The following is a 21,957-nucleotide window of genomic DNA, read 5'->3' on the forward strand; positions in this document are numbered from 1 at the left end:
ACTATAGATTCAAAGACAGCCTGCGCATTGTGCCAATGATGAAAAATAAGGCACGACTTCAGTGTTCAGTTGACATGAAACTTGAATGTGCCAGTAACTTAAACCTCTTCATCTGATTTCACCCCCTTCATGCCTTTCATCTGACCTCCTTCATGCCTTTCAAGAGATACTTTAACCTCCACCAATAATTTAAAATCCCAAGTAGAGCTGAACACTTCGAGTATTTCAACAAAGACTCCAACTTAAATGACACCAGGCCACTGTCAAATTTCTCATGCTTTCCTAGAACTCCCTGCAAAAGTCCCAAGAACTCTTCAAAGGCACACAACCATAAGAACATGATGACACGATGAAAAAGATGACATATGCGGCGAAGAGGATGACCACATCCTGAAGTGACAATGCAGGCGGCGAATCTATGATGTGTTTCTTGCGGGCAATATTGATGGCGCCAGTCCCTTCTCTCAGAATAACCGGGCCTCGAGAAGACTTACTGCTGACCTCATGTACCTTCAAGGAAACAAGAATATTTTATTACATGGTTGCTTTAAATGAGTGAGTTGCTTAGGCCCTTTCATAACACAGTGATTGATTTAAAATCAGTGATTTCTTGCGTTTTTTTTCTGGGAGTGCTGCTAAAGGTGAAAGTGCGCTAAACAATATCGCCACAGACAATCAATGAAATTGCCCTGATTCTGGAAAGTATCCCACCTTGCTGCCTCGGTATCCTGAATATAAGGTTTTTTATCCTTGAGAGGTTTCGTTTATTAAATAAATCAAATAATAATTACTATAATCACCTTTCGGCATTATATTTTACACACCTTCTCTCTGCAAAAAATGTTCTCTGTACTGTATAATGTGCTCCCTAGAATGCTGTAGTGAGGCTGGCTTAATATAACTTACAGCTAAACGATGTTTCTACCGCAAAGAAATAAATGGCCAGTCATAGGAAATCATAAATATCGCACTGTGGCAGAAATTTTGGGGGGAATTAGTTCCACCTAAAATATTTCCCTCTCGATATGTATTACCTCCATGGTTCGTAGTGGTATGAGGCAGAAGTTGAGCTGACTAATGCTGAACTAGGCTGTTGCACAATTTTCTTATAAATCACAACTATAGCACATTTTCTTGCAGACGACACTTTCTGTGCTCTAAACAATTGCCTTAAAAAATTACCCCTTATTTAACCACCTGTCAAAATCCAATGCAAGCATTACTCATGCTACGGCTGTATTTGGGAGTATTATTGGTGCTACGGGCGTATTAAAAGCGGGAAATTTAAATCGTCAGTTGCCACAGTATTGTTGCAGCAGCAACCACGTTGGGCGTGTCCGTGGTGCTGGCAAATCACAGCAACAACTCTCAAGTTGTAAAAGCTAAATATTTACAAAACTTAAATACAAAATAGTGTTTTTTTTGGCCACTGTTGGAGCATCCGTAATAGGCGGAATGTGAACACAATGGCCAATATTGGCGTTCACGATAACTTGTTAACAGTGAGATTTTATTAGGATGAACAGGCCCAGAAATTGAGTCCCGCAAAAACAAAATGCCAGCTTACCCAACCAAAATTATGACCCGGGTGTTTCTGCCAGGGACGTCTCAAAGTGCACTTCCAGGAAAGTTTCGCTAACGTGTTCCGAAAAGCTCCTACTGTCACCTTGAGCCACAGGCCTAGCTGTCACTGAAAAGAAGTTCAAGTTTCAAACCATTAGTTACAAAGAAACTACCTCAAAACGCACCATGAAAGACCCAAAAATGGCAGTGCGTACTTACTTGTAGAATGCAATGATTTCATCCCGTGCAAGAGCTTTAATGTGTTGCCTTCTGATGATACACTTCCAAGAAGGGGTCCAAATACAATTAAAATGGCCATATGCATTCCTTGTACAGCTGTTTTAGGTCTATCTTCGCCCTATTGCCTAGAAAATAAACAGTACAAAAATATCAGAGAATAAATTTATGCCTTACTTTACCCAGGGAGCACGAGAAAATATTGAACAATGTCTGATTCGTTCCACGAAAGTCGCATGTCTTTTTTACAGCGGAAGCCCTGGTAATCTTTTCTTGCTAAACAATTTGAGATATAAAAAGTTTTGAACATACTTTAAGCTCACCTGTCCTTGGTCTATGCGAACTGGTGAATATCTGCACAATATGCACGACTCAAAAGGTACTCTTTTGTGGCTTATGAGCTCCACAGGGCATTCATAATCCGCCGCACTCTCCCCGACGACCCTTCAGCATGCCGAAGATGCCTTCAGCCAGTAAATGCCACAGCCATGACTTCGCAGGAGCATGTAAAGAATGGAAATAATTTGTTTTCATTTTTTTTTTTTGCAGAGGAACAAGAACATTTGTCACAACCTATCAGTGGAGGGCCAAATGTCTCCACAGTCAGCCACAGACTCTTTCTGAACAGGTCATAGAGTATGAATACAGAATGTAGCAATCTGCTTTTGCAGTATAATTTCTACGTTCAAAGGACAACAAAAATGGATTAATGTTTGGTGCACATCATGATTCAACAACTTTGCACCTGAGCGTTTCGAAAATTATTCCAACTCTCTAGCTGCCACTGACATTGATAGCATAAAATAGCAGGAATGAATTATTTTTAAACTTACTTTGTGACGTTAAAACTTCTAATAGTCCACACGTGAGCTTTATGGGTAATTATTCTGAGGTCTCAGGTTACCACTGACATTGACAGCATAGAAACGGCTCCACACTTTCTGCGTGTTTCTACCTGACTTCCCCTCCACAAAAGGAACGTTTTGTTACTACGCTGCTGCTCAGACAACCACTTTCCCTTGCATTTCACTACACGTCAGGGAGCCAACTAAAGTTGGCTAGTGTAAATAGACCATCTGAATTCATCGAAGGCATTGGAAGAAACGGGGAAAAACTACACACACAGCACAGATAAATGTAAGCAGTGCTGCCGCCAACGCCTTGAACGCACATCAACATTAGGCGGAATAGCGTGATTAGCACAGTAAATGTATGGCTCTCAGAAGACCAACACAACGCAATTAACACGGAAGTTTGACAATACCGATAAGGCTAAAGACAGACGCTCCGACAAACAAGCCGTGCAGTGTGTGCGCGCGAGACAATAGCGTGCGACTAACTCGAGAAGATTCAGCACTGCTGGCAGGTACAGAAACTGTCAATATACAACTAAGCAACACCACACCATTAGGGGACATGCAGACTCGAGAAATGCGCGCACCAGCAACTTTCTAAATAGCACTAGCTAACGTATGCAGTCAAACGTTTCCCGCATCGAACAGGCAGCGGAGCGGCACGTTTATCGGACGCAGTGATGAACAAGTCAATGAACAACCGTTACCAGAACATAAATAAGCAGCACTGACCTTTTTTGCGCCTCCCGGCAAAACTTCACTTCGTCGAACAGTAAATACAGCCCGAGGACATGAAGAAATCCGCAGTTTCACGCCACAACCAAACTGGTAACCGTTCCCGCCAGTCTGACCGACAGTTCATTTAGTAGATCAGGCGCATAACGCGAGCAATAAAGAACACCGCTATAGAAGGCCACTGGTGGAGCTGCATGCGGACGAACAAAAACTAGCTTGCAAAAACGTTGAGACGTAGGGGCGCTGCTGTCGTTAAAAGTGTTCACGCAGTCCTGTTTTTCCCTCATCGTCGTTGTACCCGTTGCCGTCCCACTATACCATGCATCAACGCAAGCGGCGCTGCCTTGCGGCTGTCAACGCATGCGCACGGCATGCCGCACTGAAGTGGCGGTCGTTTCGTAATGGTTTCGGCCAACTTTTTCTTCCTCCGTGCCTTGGGCGATGCACGCCGTGGCCAGTGACCAGTCCGCGGAAGAGATCACAAGCTCGGCACCCGTGATCGCTTATATTTGCTTCGTAAAATGGGAGTAGGCCTCTAAGCGGACGTCTACGCGGCTCTGAGGCTGGAACAAAGAGCTCAGATATTAGCCAATTTGACACGTTAGCTGGGCTAAAGTTGTTTCTCGCCGCGGGCCGTGAGCGCGTGCGGTATGTGTGCATAAACTTCGATGACAGCTTTATTTCGTTCTTTGCAGTGAAAAAGAAACGACGCTTCTTTATTGACTGCGTTCTCTTGACAACAAGTCTTTCCAATACCAAAAATATATACTACGACGCTCTATGATATCCACGTTATAGAAAACTACTTCCGTATAGTGAATCCAGTGTGATTACTCGCTAATAAGCGAGTAATAATGCACCTTCCCGTTTTCCAGCAGTTTGTCTTCATGAACACCAATAGTGCAGGAAAAGATCAACGGGGGGACCAGGAGGAGAAGGCAGGTCATTCGATGAACTTGAATTACTATGGCAAGTAACAGCATTAGGGTAACACTGCGAATTCTCGCGATACTGCAATGCATAATTTGAAATAAGAATGACATTTCAGTATAAATATATAGAATGTAAGGCAGATGCCGCGGGGTAGATTTAGTTCTCCGGGTTCTGTGTCGTTCTCCTCCTGCAAAGAGGCTTTCGTTTTTGCTTGTGAAAATTGATAGCCGGGACGAGACAAAATACAAAAACAAACTTCTTAGCATATAACTGCATGCGTAGCATGATGTGTGCGGTGTAAAATGTGACGCAGTCGGTTACTATTATGTATGTACCCCGTCACAACATAAGTAACGTGGACTAAGTACCATTGAGCGCGTACTACACCACAGCGAGATGATGACTGAGTGTTGAACAAAAACTGCCGTTTCTGCGAAACTTTGTAAACCAAATGCATAAAATGTAATGGCCTCAATAAGTATTTCGTAATGAAGATGTTCACAAAAGCACCACGAATCCTTCAGCGCTATAGCAGCTATGGCTTTGCCCGAACGGCAGACGGGGAAAGGGAAGACGTTTAGTCCTTCTCAAATTGGAGTCACTGGTGATTTTGTATACTTGACGCCTCAAATTAGAAAAATACGATGTTCACGAATGTGGTTTGGGTGCCGCAGAACACCTGGAAATGGGTTCCTGCAATTTCTTCTTTTGCCTAAGATATCCTCCTCTCGACATTTTTAATGCTTTGTACGGCGTTGACAAAAAAGTGGGATTTCGTTTTCTGTCAAAGGACATCACTAAAACTACAGCTTAGCCGTATTATGAACGTTAACTGCTGCAAGGCAGTTTCATAAGTGTCGGCGAAGTTCATTAAATTTTATGTGCGGTGGGCGCGTGTATATTAAACGCGCACGTGCATCTTGGGTCAAGAAGCACCTAATATATATGGTTCATTGTTCCAGTTGATGCATGAAAGAGAGCATACTTCACTGCCATGCACGATTTATGTGGAACAAGACACGAGCAAAAAATATACAAACGCACTCTCCCCAACCGTTTACTGGGACATAAGTGGAACAGTAACTGGAACCGCCGACATCGCATGACCCCATTTCTTCGGTTCCAGATAAAAACCACGAACATAAAGAAAACAAGCTGACGGTTCCAGATAAGATCCACCTATATGCTTCGTTCCAGTTATTCTTTCGTTTGGATCCACATAAAATATATGGATCACCCTTGTTAACTGGAACTTATATGGAACCAGATTAAGAGTGAGTAATGAGGCAACTCCCCCGTCTACGTGTAAATCGCAACGGCAGGGAAGTTCTGGTGAAAACTATTTCCAGGACAAGGCAGAAGATGAATGAGACATTTACACTGACGCAGCTGTCCATGGAAACGCAACGGCCATCGCCTGGAGATGCTCCGATGTGTCTCTCCTTAGCGGATCACGACAAATTGCCAATGTCTACGGTCTTGTAGAAGAAGCTGAACTCTTCGGTATCTTCGGAGCTTTACAACACCTACAAAATTGTGTTTCTAATATTCCGTCTCGGAAATGCCGCATTATCACCGACTCACATGTTGCACTTCGGGAACTAAATCATCCCTTTTCACCAAATTCAACGGCCACTACAATACTTCGAACTATTCAAGAGTTACGCTGCGAAAATACAAATCCGCATGTTAACCCCGGCTCACACAGTAGGGAACCTCCCATGACTACCTGTTTGGTCCCACCACATAGCGAGCCCGCTCCTCCACAACCGGATGCATCCCTTCCTATTTGGCCCCAGAAATACCGACAATGCAAGATGATTAGTAGGAAATCGAACGGCTGTTTGACGCGTCGCCACCAGGATTCATTTCTACTCTCAATTGCCCGAATAAGCAAGGGTTAATCTTTGCTAATAAGTTGTGTGCTAACTCCGCCTATACTCCGGATATCATCTGTAAAGACACTCATCCACATAGTGACTCTCCCTCAAAATGTACATTTTGTCAATCACACACTGACACGAACCTTTTTCATTTAATATGGATATAACCTCACTTTGTTCGAGGACGATAACAACTACTCGCCTCCCATGCCCTCCCAAATGATGCGCAAGAACACTTACTAAGAGTTTGGAGTGACACCACCCTACTTGAAAGAATTCTCCGGTTTTCACTACACAGTGGTATCTATAAGGTTGTCTGATACGTTAACGACTTCAGTATGCTCTTTTGAAGAACTCTAACTGCTGTCCAGTTTGTGCGCATTCACAGTAGTGCCCTTCAGTGTGTTTTTATTTTCTTTCAAACTCAATCGTCTACGTGAACGCCGGTCCCTTCTTCAGTGCATCCTCTGGAAGATCTGCAACTGTTGCCCAGTTTGTGCACATTCACTGTACTGTCTTTCAATGTGTTTTTTTCACTCAAGAGCACTACACAAGAACTGAATACTATCACCTTTCAATAATCTGTAAGCCCTCTCCCCACCCCCACCCCTTATTCCCTTTTCCCCGCCAGGGCTTCTTGCCTCTTTCTCATTAAAGCTTATTAAGCAATTAATATTAAAGTTCCATACATTTAGCTGTTTGCAAAAATATGCAAAATACGCAAAGTACTAAGATCTACAGGACCTCCTTGTTATGTATCTAGAAAGAATGCTGCAAGAATTCGGATTGCCAGTTTCTCACTTCACGGCACCATGACCATGCGCTGCCGGTGTTTCGTTCCATGCGTTCAATAGTGCCACAAATGTAAGTTTACTCATATTGAATAAACGCCTTTTCTCGGTTGCGTCAGCTCAAACGGCCGCAGGGGCTGACTATTGCGCTAACGGGACTGTCCCTTTCTGTAATGAAGCACGAGAACATTGGAAGCTCACTGACTCTAAAATCACCAGCTACACCTGCAAAAAACAGAAGTCATGTCAGTATCTCTGTATTCTTGCCCTAATCCTCACTTTGTCATACCGCCCTGCTGTAGGCGACTCCCGTTCGCAAGAAGCCAGCCACAAAAACCGAATGGAGATGGAGCGGCTTCGTTTTCGACGTCCTCAACTACATTGCCGACTCCCTCAACTTCAGGTAATCCTTTTTAACACGAAAGTGTTTTATTCCGGGATACACCAAGATTTGACTGACGTCATATCCGTTACGGAAATGACATCGCCAGAAACACGTGGCTCCGGCAGGATTCGAGCCGGGTGCTCCGTCGCCACAAGGAGAAATGCCAGGCGCTTTACCGACTCCGCTACGAGCTGAAGCGAAGACAGCCATATGAACGCGCCATATATCTTCCTTATAACCACCTCTATTTCTATGGTGCTGCCGTCTAGGAGAGGTGAAGCGAAGTGGTACATCACCATGCTAATGAGCGCTGCCAGTTGGCGCCAACTGAGCTCGTTGCAACGCAACCGTCTGTCATACACTCCACGGAGCGGGGACGCAGTGGTCGCACATTTGCGTCAGCGACACGCCAGCAGGTTGTCGCTCGTAAAGCACACCCACAAGACAGCCCCGCAAATCATGCTCTTTCGCTGCAGCGGATCGTGAGTTCAACAAACGATCCCCTGGCAACCCGTTTGATTTCGTTCGGATCGTTTGCGAGCGCGTGTGGTTTCATTCGGGTTTACATAGTTCTCCGGCGCGTGCAATCCAGTATGTAATGTTGATACGTCCAACGATGCCATACCGACGCAAGTTACCGATAAATAGCGAAAGTTCATATCGACGCAAAATAAACATTCCACTGATCCTTTGAACACACATCTCGCTTTCGTGTTTTACCGATTCCTATGAAAGAGGAATCAACCATTTTTTTTTATTTTCAGGAGCACCGTAAGCCTCATGTAAATTGCTATTTGCACATACTACTCATAATTATGAAGCCCCCCCCCCCCCTTTACACTAGGCTAAACTAACTTCCTGTGACTGAGTGAGTGAATCCACAGTGAAGTGCACTTACTAACCAAATATAGGGAAGCATTGTGATTTGCTTATTGTGGCCGCCCACATCGCTTCCCATGGCCGAATCCTGGCCGAACGGGGTGTCAGAAAATATGACTTAAATTCGCCATTGAGAGTATCGGTCATTCCTTGCAGCGCGCTCCTTTCGGATGCTGTTAGTTCTTGTAATTTGGTCGTCTAACCGAAACGGACGCTTACATAACTGTATTTCTACCGTCGGTGGGTGCGGTGACGTGTGACGCTTGATGACTTTCGGATTTACGCCGCCTGATTGATCTGCGCCATTTCAATTTCAATTCTGGGCGTCGTGACTTGTCCCCTCTAGGAATTTTCACGGCCGGTCTGGACGCGCTCGCTGGGTCTGCGCTCGCTCGCCGCTTTTACGGCCTGCGCAAGATTGGCTGTTTCTGCCTATCGCCGCAGCTTTCTGGGGGCGCTCCGCGCCAACCTTTCGCCGGCGGCTTCCCTGCCGTTGTGGTGGCTCGCGCGGGAAGCGAACGATAGTTCCTAATATCCGCAATATTTACAGGCTCGAACCGCTCTTACACCGTCGTACGGGAAACTCGCACTGCATTTGGGCATCTTTTAGAGCCTGTTGTTTCAGGACTGTCACCCTCTCATTCGGGAAAACGCGACTCGTGATTTTGCATCATCTGACATAGCCCCTCAAAAGAAAATGCTTGCTGCAAACGGCGGTGGAGGGAGACTTGTCATTAACTACGAGACTTTCCCGGGAATTGTTTATGTCCCACTTCACGCATACTTCCGCATCGGAAGGAAGTCCGCGAAACGCCACGCCAGCAGCCGTTCCAGACCGCGGCTTGCAAAAAAGGGACGCAAGATTACACCATGTCTGCGCTGTGCGGACGCTGCACGAGAAGCACCAATCACACACGCAGTAACTTTGAAAACGTCGGCAGGCGCAGAAACAAAAAATGCGTCGAGGAACTCACTGCGGGCCAAATGCGGTGCGTAGGCAACAGACTACTTCTGCGCCTTTACGCGACGCGTTTTCTTTCAGACTTGTGCGAAACAAAAAAGCTACATTGTCCCAACATGTGCCTGTACTACCTCCATCGCTTCATACAACAAGGAGAAGCGAATAACAGGAGCGGCGCGCAAAAAAGCAGTCAATAGGAGTAATGCTTTCGCAGTGCAACGTGCTTTGTAGTGTTGGGACACCTCGATGCGAGCTTACGTGCACCCTACGAAGGGTTGGCGCGTGGCGCCCTCACTGTATAGAAGGAGCTGTTTCGTAATCGTGGCGGGTGCTGAGGCCGTAAAGGCGGCGAGCGAGCGCGAACCCGCAAGCGCGTCCAGAACGGCCGTTGCATAGGTTAGGGCTCCGTCTTCACAATGAACGACGAAACCAGACTAGGAGAGTGTAGTTTTCTCTTTTATTTCTTCTCGCTGGCTTCCTTTATACTGTTTCAATTGTTTTTTTTCTCCAGCCTATACCAAGAAGCTGGTAATCCATCCTATTCACTGCACAATCGCTAGCACAATTGCGTCGTCCATGACGTAATCGCAGTTATTGGCACCTGCCTACGGAACACCTGATGGCGTGTGCATGGAAACTAATGTTTTTAACCACCAGACAGTATCACTGACCCCACACGCCCTCGCAGGTACCAGAGCAGAGAGCCACAGCACCACTATTACTTCGCGGAGCTGTTCAATGGCACACCTGTCGGCGTCATAGGCGACGTCGCCAGAGAGGTAAGGGATTGCAAAGGAAAGTTTGGTTTGACAACCACCTGAATGCAGCCGCACTGCTACAAAGGAAGCTATACAGCTTCCTTAGAAACTTCGCAGTTGATTTCTTCAAGTTTTCTTCAAATGCGAAGTTTCTGAGGAAGCTGTATGGCTTTCCTTTGTAGCCCTGCGGCTGCATCCAGGTGGATGTCAAACTTTCCTTTGCAGAAATTTTCTCCACCTTGGGGATTTCCCCTAAATCTGGTCGAGCTAAGGGACGCGTACATTCACCGTACGTGAGCCAGTATCTTTGCGGCACCAATAACTTAAGTGGGTCTGAGACAGTAATGACTACTCACCCCATCCCGATCATTCGAAATGTAAAGCCATCGAGCAGTTTTTTTAGCTGTCGCAATTCTTTGCTCTGGCTGTGCTTTTCCCGTGGACACAAAAATAAGGACATTTGTGGACGCCATCTCCGATACATGTTGAAGAACCCCACATCACCTTACCTAAAGCGCATCACCACTACTCAAATCAAGTTTTCAAACATTTCGGAGCTCATTAATACATAAAAAAAATTACCGGCAATACATCAGCATTTAGCTCATCCTTTTTTCCTAACGTTGTAACACTAAGGAACGCGTTACCCGACGACATCTCAACATGCACTGATAATAAACGTTTTAAAGATAAACTAGAAACAAATATGCCCACTCAAGGTTAACCTTCAAGTTCTACTGCTGTAACGCATATTTTGTGCGAGATGTATTGTTCAACTTAATCATTGTGTGCTGCTTCGACCTATTGTTAACTCTGTAAAATTATGTAACACTTGTTTTCCGATGTTCCTACCTTAGCCAATGTTTCGAAATCTGGTTCTGGTTCTGGTGTTCTAGTGCTGTTATTTTTTTGCATGTTTTTTGTGTTTTAACAATATTTAGGTTCATTTGTATCTCTGCAAACACTGTTTCATGGCCCCCCTCCTTATGTAATGCCTTCGGCCTTTTAAGGGTATAATAAATGAAATGAAATAAAATGAAATTGTATGTTATCACAGCGATCACCATACTGCAGTTGTGTGAGCATGCTAATACTCCATGTTGAGTGCCCGGCAAAGCAATGTCGACACGCCACATAAGCAGATACTGAAGTTCCCATGTCGACTAAACAATACGTTGTCAAATGAACAGGTTGGTACAGGCACATTCTGTCCAAACAGCGCCAAGACAGTGGATGTAGAAACGTTTTGCCGAAAGCTTTTGCCGGCAAAAAAAAAATCAAAGAATGGCAGCATTTGGAGAAGGGTAACCAAATACATGCTGCTGCGGCACAAAGTACAAGACTACCCGCAGAAAGTTTGAAACCCGGATGAGCAGTTCTTCCCGCAAGAGGCTTGGAAGGAACGTTTCCCCTCCGGGAATGCGTACTCCATTCGACGAAATACTAGTTTTGCCATAGTTTGAGTGAAGCGCAGGTTTTCCAATGTTATCCATTTTCAAAGAGCCTCAGTTGCGATGTTTAAATCTTAGTATTCCTACAGTTTGTTCATTGCCAAAGCCTGTTAAACTAATTCCGGGCACGGGGCATGCAGGCGGCCGACGTGGCGGCTGGCGACCTTTCGTGGACGGCAGCCCGCGGTGCACTCGTGGACTTCACCTCGTTCATTCTCGACGATGCTGTGACGTTTGTCTACTGGCGAGGGATCAGCGAGCCGGGGCTGTGGACCGTGCTTAGGCCTTTTCCCTTGTCTGTATGTTTTGCCTAACACATTGTGGGCTTAGGTTCGTCGGGCACGTACATTTTGCGTGTATTCGCTGTAATCATTGAGCAAACAAGCATGCCCGCACAATACTTGTGAACTTGACACATGTGGGCTACAACAACGTGCCCGGTGAAACTTGTTTCTTCCATCGTGCGGCCGACCGGATGCCTCTTGTGTTTTGCCAGTAATGCAAATACAACATGCCTGTTGCTGTTAGGCGCCGGATAAAATACAGTTGTAATCATTTTACGGCTTATTGACTGTTTGTGAGGTGTAAATCACCAACGCTACACTTGGGCTATGAGGTGTGCCGTACTGGGGGGCTCCGGATTAATCTTGACACCCTGGGGACGCCTAAAGAGCCGGGAAATTTCGGCACGCGAGTGTTTTCTCTTTTCGCCTGATTAAAAAAGCGGCCGCCGTGGCCGGGATCGCATCCTCAACCTTCGTTCGTTTATTTTCCTTAACAAAAGTGTGTCCTTAGTAACCTCAAGCGCAGTTTACGAACATGCAAAACCAACTAGCCCAATTTTTTACCTTACGTGTCGTTAATAGACTGATGATCATTTTTTCTTATATGTCAATACAGTAAAAGCTCGTTAATTCGAACTCGGGTAATTCGAAACTACAGTTAATTCGAACTGACACCCTGGTCCTGACACAGCCCTGTATATTTAAAAGGGGAAAACTCCCGATAATTCGAACGCGTCGGCATCCAGAACGGTTAATTCGAACTGGGACCCTGTGGTTGCCGTCGCTCCTAGCATTAGAAGTCGGTCCAGATTTATTACAATGTGCTGCAAATCCACCCTGTCTCGACCCTGCCATGTAAATAACAATGTTTTTTCGGGCATAAACGGCGTCATTTTTCCGACATTACGGCTCGCTGCTTTTGTTAACGCATTTCGGTGCCTGACTGACTCCTAAATTATTTTATTCGCTGTTCGAGAACCATGAACATTATTTACGAAATCACCTGCCACAAACGTGTAAAAAGGGCCAATTCACGAGGTCGAGTCCAGAATTGGCATGTTTGTGTACTGCCCGCGCAGTGTGGAGCGATGTTCATTGATTCTAGCCCCCGCGCGCTATTTCAAACTCCGCTTTATTAGAACAATTTTATGGTCCCCTTCTAGTTCGACATAACGAGCTTTTACTGCATATACTTTGGTTTTGATAATTTCCTGTTTGGACTTTGATAAGCCTGTTTTGAATAATTAGCTTTGTCCATCGCGTTTCTTTCTCGTAAATGTGCACGTTGGGAGGTAATGGTCGAACTTTTGTGCTCGTAGTCCTCATCTGTAGGTAATGTTATCAGTAATCTTTAATTTTTAAGTAGAATTAAAGCCTACTATCACCTGGTACCGCTTATGTTGTGTAATATTTAGAAGGAAAATGTGGCGTTATAATTTTTACCTTTTTACCCACTGATAAGCTGCGGTTTCTCTACCGTATTTTTTTCACATTCGCTTCAATTTATCTTTACTTCGCTCCTTTAGTTGTGGTGGTGCAGGCATGGTTCGTTTCTAGCGTTATCAATTAGTTAGTTGAAGTTATTTTTTTCCTCAATATACATCTTGGTGCACTCACCGTTTGTTGAGAGACTGCTTCCAAAGGTGCGGCAACAAATCGCGACACTAAACGCACTTCGCCTTATCTGCACGCACGGTGGTGTGCAGTTCAGGCTTCCCTATCCAGGCAGCGACTACGGGACGCAGGTGAAACTGCTATTAGGTTTATGAAATGCATTGAATTTTCCCCCATACTTCAGCAGATCTCCTCATCTCTAAAGTAGCCTATGCCTCTAGTTGTTTGGGTAAGGACGAGCGTAGCACCTCACGAGCGGCGCGGTATACGGACAGAAGCGGGAGGCCTCAGCGCGTATTCTTTGTTCCAATATTGCCCAGACCACGAACTGCGCGAATGTCGTTACTGCGCTTTTGTATGTTGGCCTCATTTACCAAGGCTTTCGCAATAAATATTCACGTTTTCTGTTTCCCAGGTTTGGTGCCTGATGCTGGCTGCAATGGTGTTGGTGACAACTTTGCTCTTCTCCTTCAACGTAGCCCGGGCCTCGTTGCTAGGTTCACCCGACTCGTCATCAAGCAGCCAGAGTATGCTATCAGCAGGAACACTTGCGCTTCAGTCGCTTCTCAGGCAAGGTAAGGGGGATAGTGTTGTTACGAGGCGGCGTGAAAAGAGACATAAAGCACGAGATGGCCGAATGATGTATTCGCAGTACTATTTACATGTCGTCCTTGACAGAGGCCACGCTGGCTTCGCCCCGCACACAACTACTTCTACCTCGTGTGCGTGGGGATGTGCGCTACTGACCTATGCGCCTTCTTCTAGTGACAATATTATTCGCCTAATCACCTTAAACTCGAGCAGTTTAAAACTCTAACAAATAACCACATGCTTTCACATTCATTCCACACGAAAAGCCGATGTTTTCCCGTGCCGACACCGTTTCACAGAAAAAAAGGCTCCCTAAACGAAGACAGTTTAACGACCAACCATAGCTGTTACTTCAAAAGCAGGAGTAATGTACACCGAAAGCACAGTATGCATTAAAACAATTTCTGTGAGCGATAAGTTGATGCAGCCATGATTAGGAAGGGTAGCTAAACGCAAATAATTCTCAGGGGCTCGCCGTTGGCTCTTTTTTTTCTTGTCAGCTGGCAGGACATTGGTGTCGCACAGCAGATCCATTTTTCAAGTTGCATGTTCAAGTTTCGAGTTGATTTTTGCAAAAAGCGATTACATTTTGGGGTGTAACACATCGTCAGCGCCCATAGCAACTCTGCTAGTAGCGCGCCCATGGAATACCCGCATCACATCATAACAATTCAGCAATAGCTTAATTTATTCAGACCAACAAATGAAGATGTCGTCAGAAGCTAAATATACTCACACACTTATATATACATATACCTGCGAGCATATATCATCTTCAGTGTACACACATACACAATAATACATATTTTCGTGCGTTTACTGGAATTAAGCACATTGAAACAAAATATAAACTGGCAAATGAAGCACTGCAGCTGAATGTACTAGATATTTTTTCCAGGATCAAGCATTCAATAATGTAGAAATATGAAAAACAGCGTTTGCAGGCGGTGCGAATTGGTACCTACAGATCAAGCTAGTGTTAAATTTCTTAGATAATGAAGATATTTTAGTAGAAAGAGTGTATTGAACCAGAACAAATATGGTGGTCCTGTTAACGTTAGATATATATATTCTTCATACTAACAAGCGATTGTGTTTGTACTTCAGTTTCAAAAAGCTAATTCGAAGATCTTGCAACTTCCCTCTTTCAGTGTCGACACAGTGCCTAAAAGTTGATTGATTGATTGATTGATTGATTGATTGATTGATTGATTGATTGATTGATTGATTGACTGAAGGGTTTAACGCGCCGACGCAACGCAGGCGATGAGGCGCGCCGTAGTGGAGGGCTCCGGAATAATTTTGACCACCTGGGAATCTTTCACGGGCGCCGAAATCTCGTACAGACGGGCGTTTTTGCTTTTCGCCTCCATCAGAAAAGCGACCGCCGCGGCCGGGTATCGAACCCGTGTCCTCGTGCTCAGAAGCGTAACACCTTAGCCACTGAACCACCGTGGCGGGTACAGTGTCTAAAAGTGCCGCAGACGCTAGTGTGGAACGCAAATAGAAAAAAAAAAAAACACGTTATTACCGCGTGCGTGTTCGACATTCAACTTTCTCAGCGTTCAACATAAATTTTTCCCTCTACCACAGAAAATTTCTGTTTTAGTATTGACGGAAGGGAAGCAAGATCCCTACAAACAAAACGGTGTCAATTGTATAATCGATAATAATTGGCGCCTTATGCCGCATTTTCGCGCAACGGTAAATGTGTTGTGCGGCATTTGACATTTTTTCGGTCTCGCTTCCAGACTGTCCTCCAGAGAGCGGGCCACGGCCGCTGCTGGGTTGCTGGTACGTGGTGTGTCTCGTGATGAGCACAGTGTACTGCGGCCGCCTCACTGCTTTCAGTTTGGCAACACTGGAGGAACCGGTGTACTCCCTGGATGTGCTGGTGCAACGCCGACCCAGCACCATTGTTCTTGTCAAGAATGGCTCTTTGCCCTTCGAAGTGCTTGTGAGTATCGCCAGCTGGGAAACATTCAAAGTGTGCCCACTACGATCGTAATTTTGCGCTTTTCTCCCGCGAAGAACGCCAGAAAACAACTGTTCACAGATACTGTGCGAGCTTCATAACGACTGGAGTTTGGCAGTACCATGCTAGCTTACATTTCTGTTCGTCATAGCACGAGAACAATTGCGGAGGAAAAGAGCCAACTCCAATTTTTGTGGGGTTACTGATCTTATTCAATCTAACACAATTAGGTCTCTTTGCCAGGTACTTCTGGCTGGTTGCGTGAGCCAAACGCTGTAGCGACGACTTCGCGGATGCCCGTTAATACAGACCATGGGGGCAGCCCTTGCATTCTGCTTTTACACGAGGCAGAAAACAATGACTTCTATTATGTACAATATAATATCAAAAAAGCAGTCGCTGTTCAACCACCCTTACAAAACAGTTTCTTGGGAGGTGTGACCCTCCACGTCTATCCCTTCTAATTAGTATGGCTGTACTTATAGTTAACAGCTCTTTTTAATAAGGCGTATACGTGGAGCTCAAACTAGCACGGCCTTTTTGGCGTAATAGTAGCGGCATCTCAATTACGACATCCATCGCTGCAAGAGCTATAAAAGTACACAGCTCATGCAGCCCTCAAGAACAGTATAAGGAAGAATTTTTAAGAGCCGATGAAGGTAAAATACAAGTTCGGTTTATTAAAAGACTGCGCTTACTAGATAACAACGATAGTGTATGTATCGTGAACCTCGGACAAAGAATTGGGATATAAAAGCCGACGTATGAAACAGTGGAGACTCGCCAGCCGCTTTCTATTTCGCTGTGACGTCACAGAAACTCCTTTGTGCGATTGGCAGGCTGTGCAATTGGCGACCTAAGCCACCGCCAAGAAACGTGACTGGGCGGTTGTAGTGGGTCGTTTAGTTTTGTTTCATCGTTTTCCTTCAGGCCTAACGTGCAGTTAACAGAATGTTAGCTGTGATTTTAGTGCTGGCTCACATTACGTTAGTGTAGAGCTAAATTTTAGTTTTAACATTTGTTGCGTTTTCTCTATAAAAAAGGTTTCCGGGGCAGGAATGGAGCTGAGTGACCTACCAAAGGCAATTCTACTATCCCGGATAACTGCAGCGTGTCTGCGCCCCGATAAATGGGCGGTCCGGCGCTTAACATTTTTTTTTTTCATTCTCGCCTTCAGAATATCCTCCAGCTTTTTGTTAAGTTCTTTCAAAATATTTCTAGTTGTATTTTGTCCTCATGGCCCCTGTTTTAACACGGACGAATGGGGGACGACGTAACCATTAAAATAAAACTGCCTCAAGCTAAACCGACAGGTCCTATAAATCCGCACCCACCAGCATGTGGCAAAACATAAAAATCTTCGGAAGGTTTTAAAGACGATACTCTTTCTTGGGCTACGTAAACGCAGAAATTTTGGTCTGTCTGTCTGTCTGTCTGTCTGTCTGTCTGTCTGTCTGTCTGTCTGTCTGTCTGTCTGTCTGTCTGTCTGTCTGTCTGTCTGTCACTCTATTCAGCTCGACCGAAGTGAAACAAAAACTGCACAATAGTCCTATATACTCACAGCCAAATCTGAACGTCTACGTCCGGTGTTAATATTCATACTTGTCAACATTGTTGAACAGGAAGAAAACATACGCAAATATAATGCAGAAAATCAATACATGTGTGATATTTGCAGTGTTGATTTTTCTTTTTAACTCCCGGATTCTTAGTTTTAGCGATAGCAAATAAAATGCACACAATAACTGCGGAAAACAGTCGCCTGCTGTTGGCCGTGCTACCTGGCGGCATTTAACAATCAAACAGCAATAGCAACGAAAGGTTCCACTAGATAGGTCCCACTTTCTGCTTGGAAGGCCCGTGGAATAGGGCAACATGGTTCTATAAATGTTGTAGCAGGGCGCCTCGATTCACGCGCGTCTCCGCCGTAAGGCAGCGCTGGCATCGCGGCACCCGACTTGTAGCAGTGGAACGCGGTAAATATAATTGACTTAGGAAAACTCTAGCCTTTTCTCTTGGGAGGAACGAGAAGGAAGAGGAACAGCTTGAGAGGTGAGTGGGAAGGAGAAGAGGTGCATTTACTTGCCAGGGGAACCAGCCGATTATCGTCATTCGTCGACATTTGCAACGAAAGGTGCAGATACGCGGTCATTTTTTATAATTCTAAGGTGCATCAAGCACGTGCACCGTGTTCCTTTCATATTGCTTCATGGGGCAGCGTTCTACTGCGCGTAACGTGCACGAACGCTTTTGGTGAGCGAAATGAGAGCATCATTCGCTCTCATGATTCCAGCTACGAAGTTTTGCGGGTGTGCTCTCACATGGCTAGCTGTATTGTCGCTGCTCTGTTTTGTAGAGATGATGTTTCCTCGCTGCGGTGTTGTCTCGCGCCCTGTATCCCGCTGCGCTGCTTTGTGGCTCGCGTGCTGTCTGTTCGGTCGCTGTGGTGTTTTATCCGTGGCACTGTCCTTGCGTGTAGTGTTTTTGTAGGTGCGATTTTGACGCGTGGTTTACTGTGCGTTCAATTTTCGTTGACAAAGTTGCAAAGAAAATTTGCATTATTCTCATCTTCCTCCCCTTGCAGAAACGTCCTGCGTACGATTTTCTCTGGCGCCGTCGTCTCGTGCGCGTGGTGCGAGCCAGCACGTCCGTGGACGACCTCTTAGCCAAAGTGCAGCGTCGGAAGTTCGCCTGGATGGCCGAGGCAGCCTTCGGCGGGGCGCGCATTCGCGAGCAACGGCTGCAGGGACTGGCGGTGGCCCGCACCTCGATGGCCGCGTCTCGCTGGTGCCTGGCGCTGGGGAAGGGAAGCCCCCTTCTGCCCCACTTTGACCGCAAGTAAGGCTTCTGGCAGCTGTGTCGCTTGGGCGCAGGTTAGCCATCGCGGGGCTACATTCCGTTCCAAGATCGGAACAAGCCCGGAACTTCCGTGGTGCGGTGAAGAACGTTTATAAAAACGTGTAGATGTGGCGCGGCAGAGTAAAAAAATCCCAGGTCCACGAAAAAAATTGCGTCCCTCGGGCTCGAACCCATGCCGCCAGCTACAAAACCCGCGATTCTCATTCTAGGCTACTCAGGCTGAACACAACAGTTCTTCAGCAATTGTTAAAAAGAACAGAAGGAGCGATCCAAGCGAACCAGTATGCGGTGATGTGTGCCTACAGGACGTGCCGGGATTATACTCACCTGCGAACGGTATGTCGCTGTCTCGGAAGAAGTGCCTCTGCTGTGTTATCGTGTAATGTCTTAGCACAAGTTTTCCTACGCAAAATATCCACCATCCGTCGTATCCAGTGGACAAAAATAACAATATTGGTAAAACGGCATAAGCTTTCCCTCGCAGTACGAATAGTTTATTTCTCTGAGTTGCAGCTTCGCTTAGAGCACAAGTAGCAGACAAAGTGCAAATGGGTCCGCTAGTGCGCAATTTATGTCGTGGTGGTAGATTGGAGCGAAAAATCCCCACCCGTAGCGGAAGACTATAAACATTCGCCTCCGCTGCCTTCTTTTTTTCTCGAGGCATCGTATCCAGGGCCACTCTGTATCTGTTGAAATAACGGCCATTTTATTGTCGATAATGTGCGAATAAGCACGGAGTGCAGCTCCTGCTTTTTTGTTTTCATGCGGGGGCAGTTTTCCGTGTGTTCGGTATTTTTCTCGCTAAAGTGATACATGAAGCTCTGCCTTTCTTTTCTGTTTCTGTGAAATACTGAATAAAAATTATAATCAACAACAGGTGCCGCTGTGAGGGAAGCCGCCCGGCGGAGAAGATCCTCAGTCCGGCATCCCGTGGCTGTAACAACGGAAGTAGCGACTGCGTTGACTCGCTCGCATGTGCAACGGCTGTGAAAAAACGGTCGCAATTTATGACCCTTTAAGTGCGATATCTGCAGATAGAAGGATGAGCCCGCAGTTTTCAGACAGAACCTGTACGCACGGGTAAAAGTAGAGCTCCGTAGGTGATCACAATTGAGCAACACTAACGGAGTTTGCGTATGGCTGACAATCCCATCACGATCCAGCCACTTGGCCACATAAACGTCCATTTATCGCAAAATATCCAACTGTGTTTCGCTGATCTCTCCCCGTACCATAATGCAAGCTGCCGCCTATTCGCAGGATCCTCCAGCTTTGGTCCCACGGCCTCATCGACCGTCTGAAGAAGGCTTACTTCCACGGGGAACCCATGCCAGCACCGGAGCCAACCCGGCCCCTAACCCTGGCCAACTGCAAGGCGTCTTTCTGGATGTGGTTCCTCGGGCTGTTACTCGCCTCCGCTGCGTGCGTCTGCGAAAGGCTGCTGCAAGTGCGACGAATCAAAATGCCACCCCACAAGGCTAGCCCCCACGGAAAAGAAATGGTGCATGCACGCAGGCGTCGGTCCAGGTCTGCCCGGAGGAATCGGTCCAGGTCCACCCAGGCCCACCCTCAGCCGACATCCCTTTGGCACGTGCAGCAGCCTGTTTGGCCCAGCGGCCAGTTTCCCTACAGCAATACTAGAAGGCTGATGCGCTCCTGCGACATGTGAACGCTGTTCTTTGTAGATGCGCTAGCTTCGCCTGATTGCCTCGTGGCTGTAGTTTATGTTGTTACTCGTAGTTGACTTGAGGTCGTAGCCGGGAGCCTTTCTTCGCTGCTGTCACCCTGTAATATCCACTGGTGTGCACAACCGAGCAAAAGCTCACCAGCATACTCCCACCGCCAGACGACCAATGAGTCACTGCTTCCAACTGTTCGAACTGTGGGTTTATTTTACTGCCTTTGTCTATACAATATTCTTTCCCGCCTCCATATACAAATTATTCCGCTGCCACGTGACCTTCTTAATCTGAGTAAGTTTCTCGCTTTCTACGTCAGAATCTTTTCTGGCTTTAATTTTCAGTTCCCATGTCTTTTCCAGAGAAACAAAAACGACGAAATTAACTATTACATCTCCGATTGCGGCTTCCCGGCGACCCATAAAAACATGCTATTTGCAGATTGGATGCTTCAGGCCAGCGTAAATCGTTTCCTACTCATATAGTTCATTCCTTTAGCTTGGCCGGTTGGTCCATCGCCCATCACACGACGGCTGCGACACCTGCGACATGTGGGGTGTTTAAGCGGTGGCAAACAACAAGTACTTTTTTTTCACTTCGTCTAAATATTAATGATGATCGTGTATTCCAATATAAATGTCTGTAATCGGCTTCCTGGTGGTTTTAGTCATCTTAAGTGCACATCGGTTTGATTTTCCCTTGTCCCTTGTTCGTCGCACACCTTCTGCATAGCCTAAACAATGCTGATTTTGGTGTACAAAGTGCCTCGCTATGCTGCTACGTTGCCGAAAAAACAGGCGCCTTCATTAATACGAGCCAGCGATACGCAAATATAAGCGAGAGGACTCCCACACCTACGGCGAGGGTAGTTTTACTGCTTAACTAGGTCGCCATTTTAGTGCGAACACAAGTACAACGTGCCAGACATTTCGGTTACACAAAGGTTCCTTCGGTTCTTGAACGATCTGGCGATTTGAAACGCGCAAAGACGTGAGCACTTTGTAGCTCGGCCGCCGCCAGCGTCTTAGGGCGCAATTACCAAGGACGGACCGGTAAGCAAGGAGGCCGCTAAGCGATTCCCGAAAGCTCCCATTCATGGCAGTAAGTCAGTACGACAGTCATGAAGAGAACCAGTCGGAGCAACTAGGCTCCAGCCCGCATTAGGGCACCTATATTAGTTCTCAGATGAAAATGTCTCTACTCTACTGAATGGTAGGCGGCTGTGCGATTGCCGTATCGGCCGGACACAGCTCATTGTACGAGCATAATTTTCAAGCGAAGCTTGTGTCGGCTGAATTGTACCGTCGGTGTTGGCCTACGCCTAAAGGCCTTGCGACAAAGCCAACTTTATCCACCTGCTCTAATGGCGATGGTGATGATGACCTTGAAGTGTTTGTCACGTGCGCACTCGGTGGATCGCCGAGGGATAAAGCGTTGACTGTGTCCCTGTTGCACTTTACAGACTGAACAGGTGGATAAAGTTGGTTTTGTCGCAAGGCCTTTAGGCGTAGGCCATCACCGACGG

The 21,957-nt window shown here is 46.2% G+C and overlaps 1 protein-coding gene and 1 long non-coding RNA gene across 2 annotated transcripts; one reads left to right on the forward strand and one right to left on the reverse strand.

The window, feature by feature from the left end:
- Window positions 1-296: 296 nt before the first annotated feature.
- On the reverse strand, window positions 297-2,260 carry LOC144166756 (uncharacterized). Its single transcript, XR_013321759.1, has 4 exons — window positions 2,124-2,260; window positions 1,783-1,928; window positions 1,568-1,690; window positions 297-510 (listed from the first exon to the last, which is right to left on the reverse strand). It is a non-coding gene; the product is annotated as an uncharacterized LOC144166756 (long non-coding RNA).
- An 11,564-nt stretch (window positions 2,261-13,824) lies between these two features.
- On the forward strand, window positions 13,825-20,939 carry LOC144166757 (uncharacterized). Its single transcript, XM_077696246.1, has 4 exons — window positions 13,825-13,903; window positions 15,671-15,876; window positions 18,479-18,732; window positions 20,014-20,939. The coding sequence occupies exons 1-4, from the start codon at window positions 13,858-13,860 to the stop codon at window positions 20,420-20,422; spliced, it is 915 nt and encodes a 304-aa protein (XP_077552372.1). The 5' UTR covers window positions 13,825-13,857; the 3' UTR covers window positions 20,423-20,939.
- Window positions 20,940-21,957: the final 1,018 nt, after the last annotated feature.

This window comes from Haemaphysalis longicornis, unplaced genomic scaffold (genome assembly GCF_048455015.1).
Source record: "Haemaphysalis longicornis isolate Haplotype H1 unplaced genomic scaffold, Haemaphysalis longicornis Haplotype H1 scaffold_19, whole genome shotgun sequence".
NCBI lineage: Eukaryota > Metazoa > Arthropoda > Arachnida > Ixodida > Ixodidae > Haemaphysalis > Haemaphysalis longicornis.

Coding starts and splice junctions, on each gene's coding strand:
- LOC144166757 (XM_077696246.1), top strand. CDS start 13,858: ATGCTATCAGCAGGAACACTTGCGCTTCAGTCGCTTCTCAGGCAAG. Junction 15,877..18,478: donor CTTTGCCCTTCGAAGTGCTT/GTGAGTATCGCC, acceptor CTCCCCTTGCAG/AAACGTCCTGCGTACGATTT. Junction 18,733..20,013: donor CTGCCCCACTTTGACCGCAA/GTAAGGCTTCTG, acceptor GCCTATTCGCAG/GATCCTCCAGCTTTGGTCCC.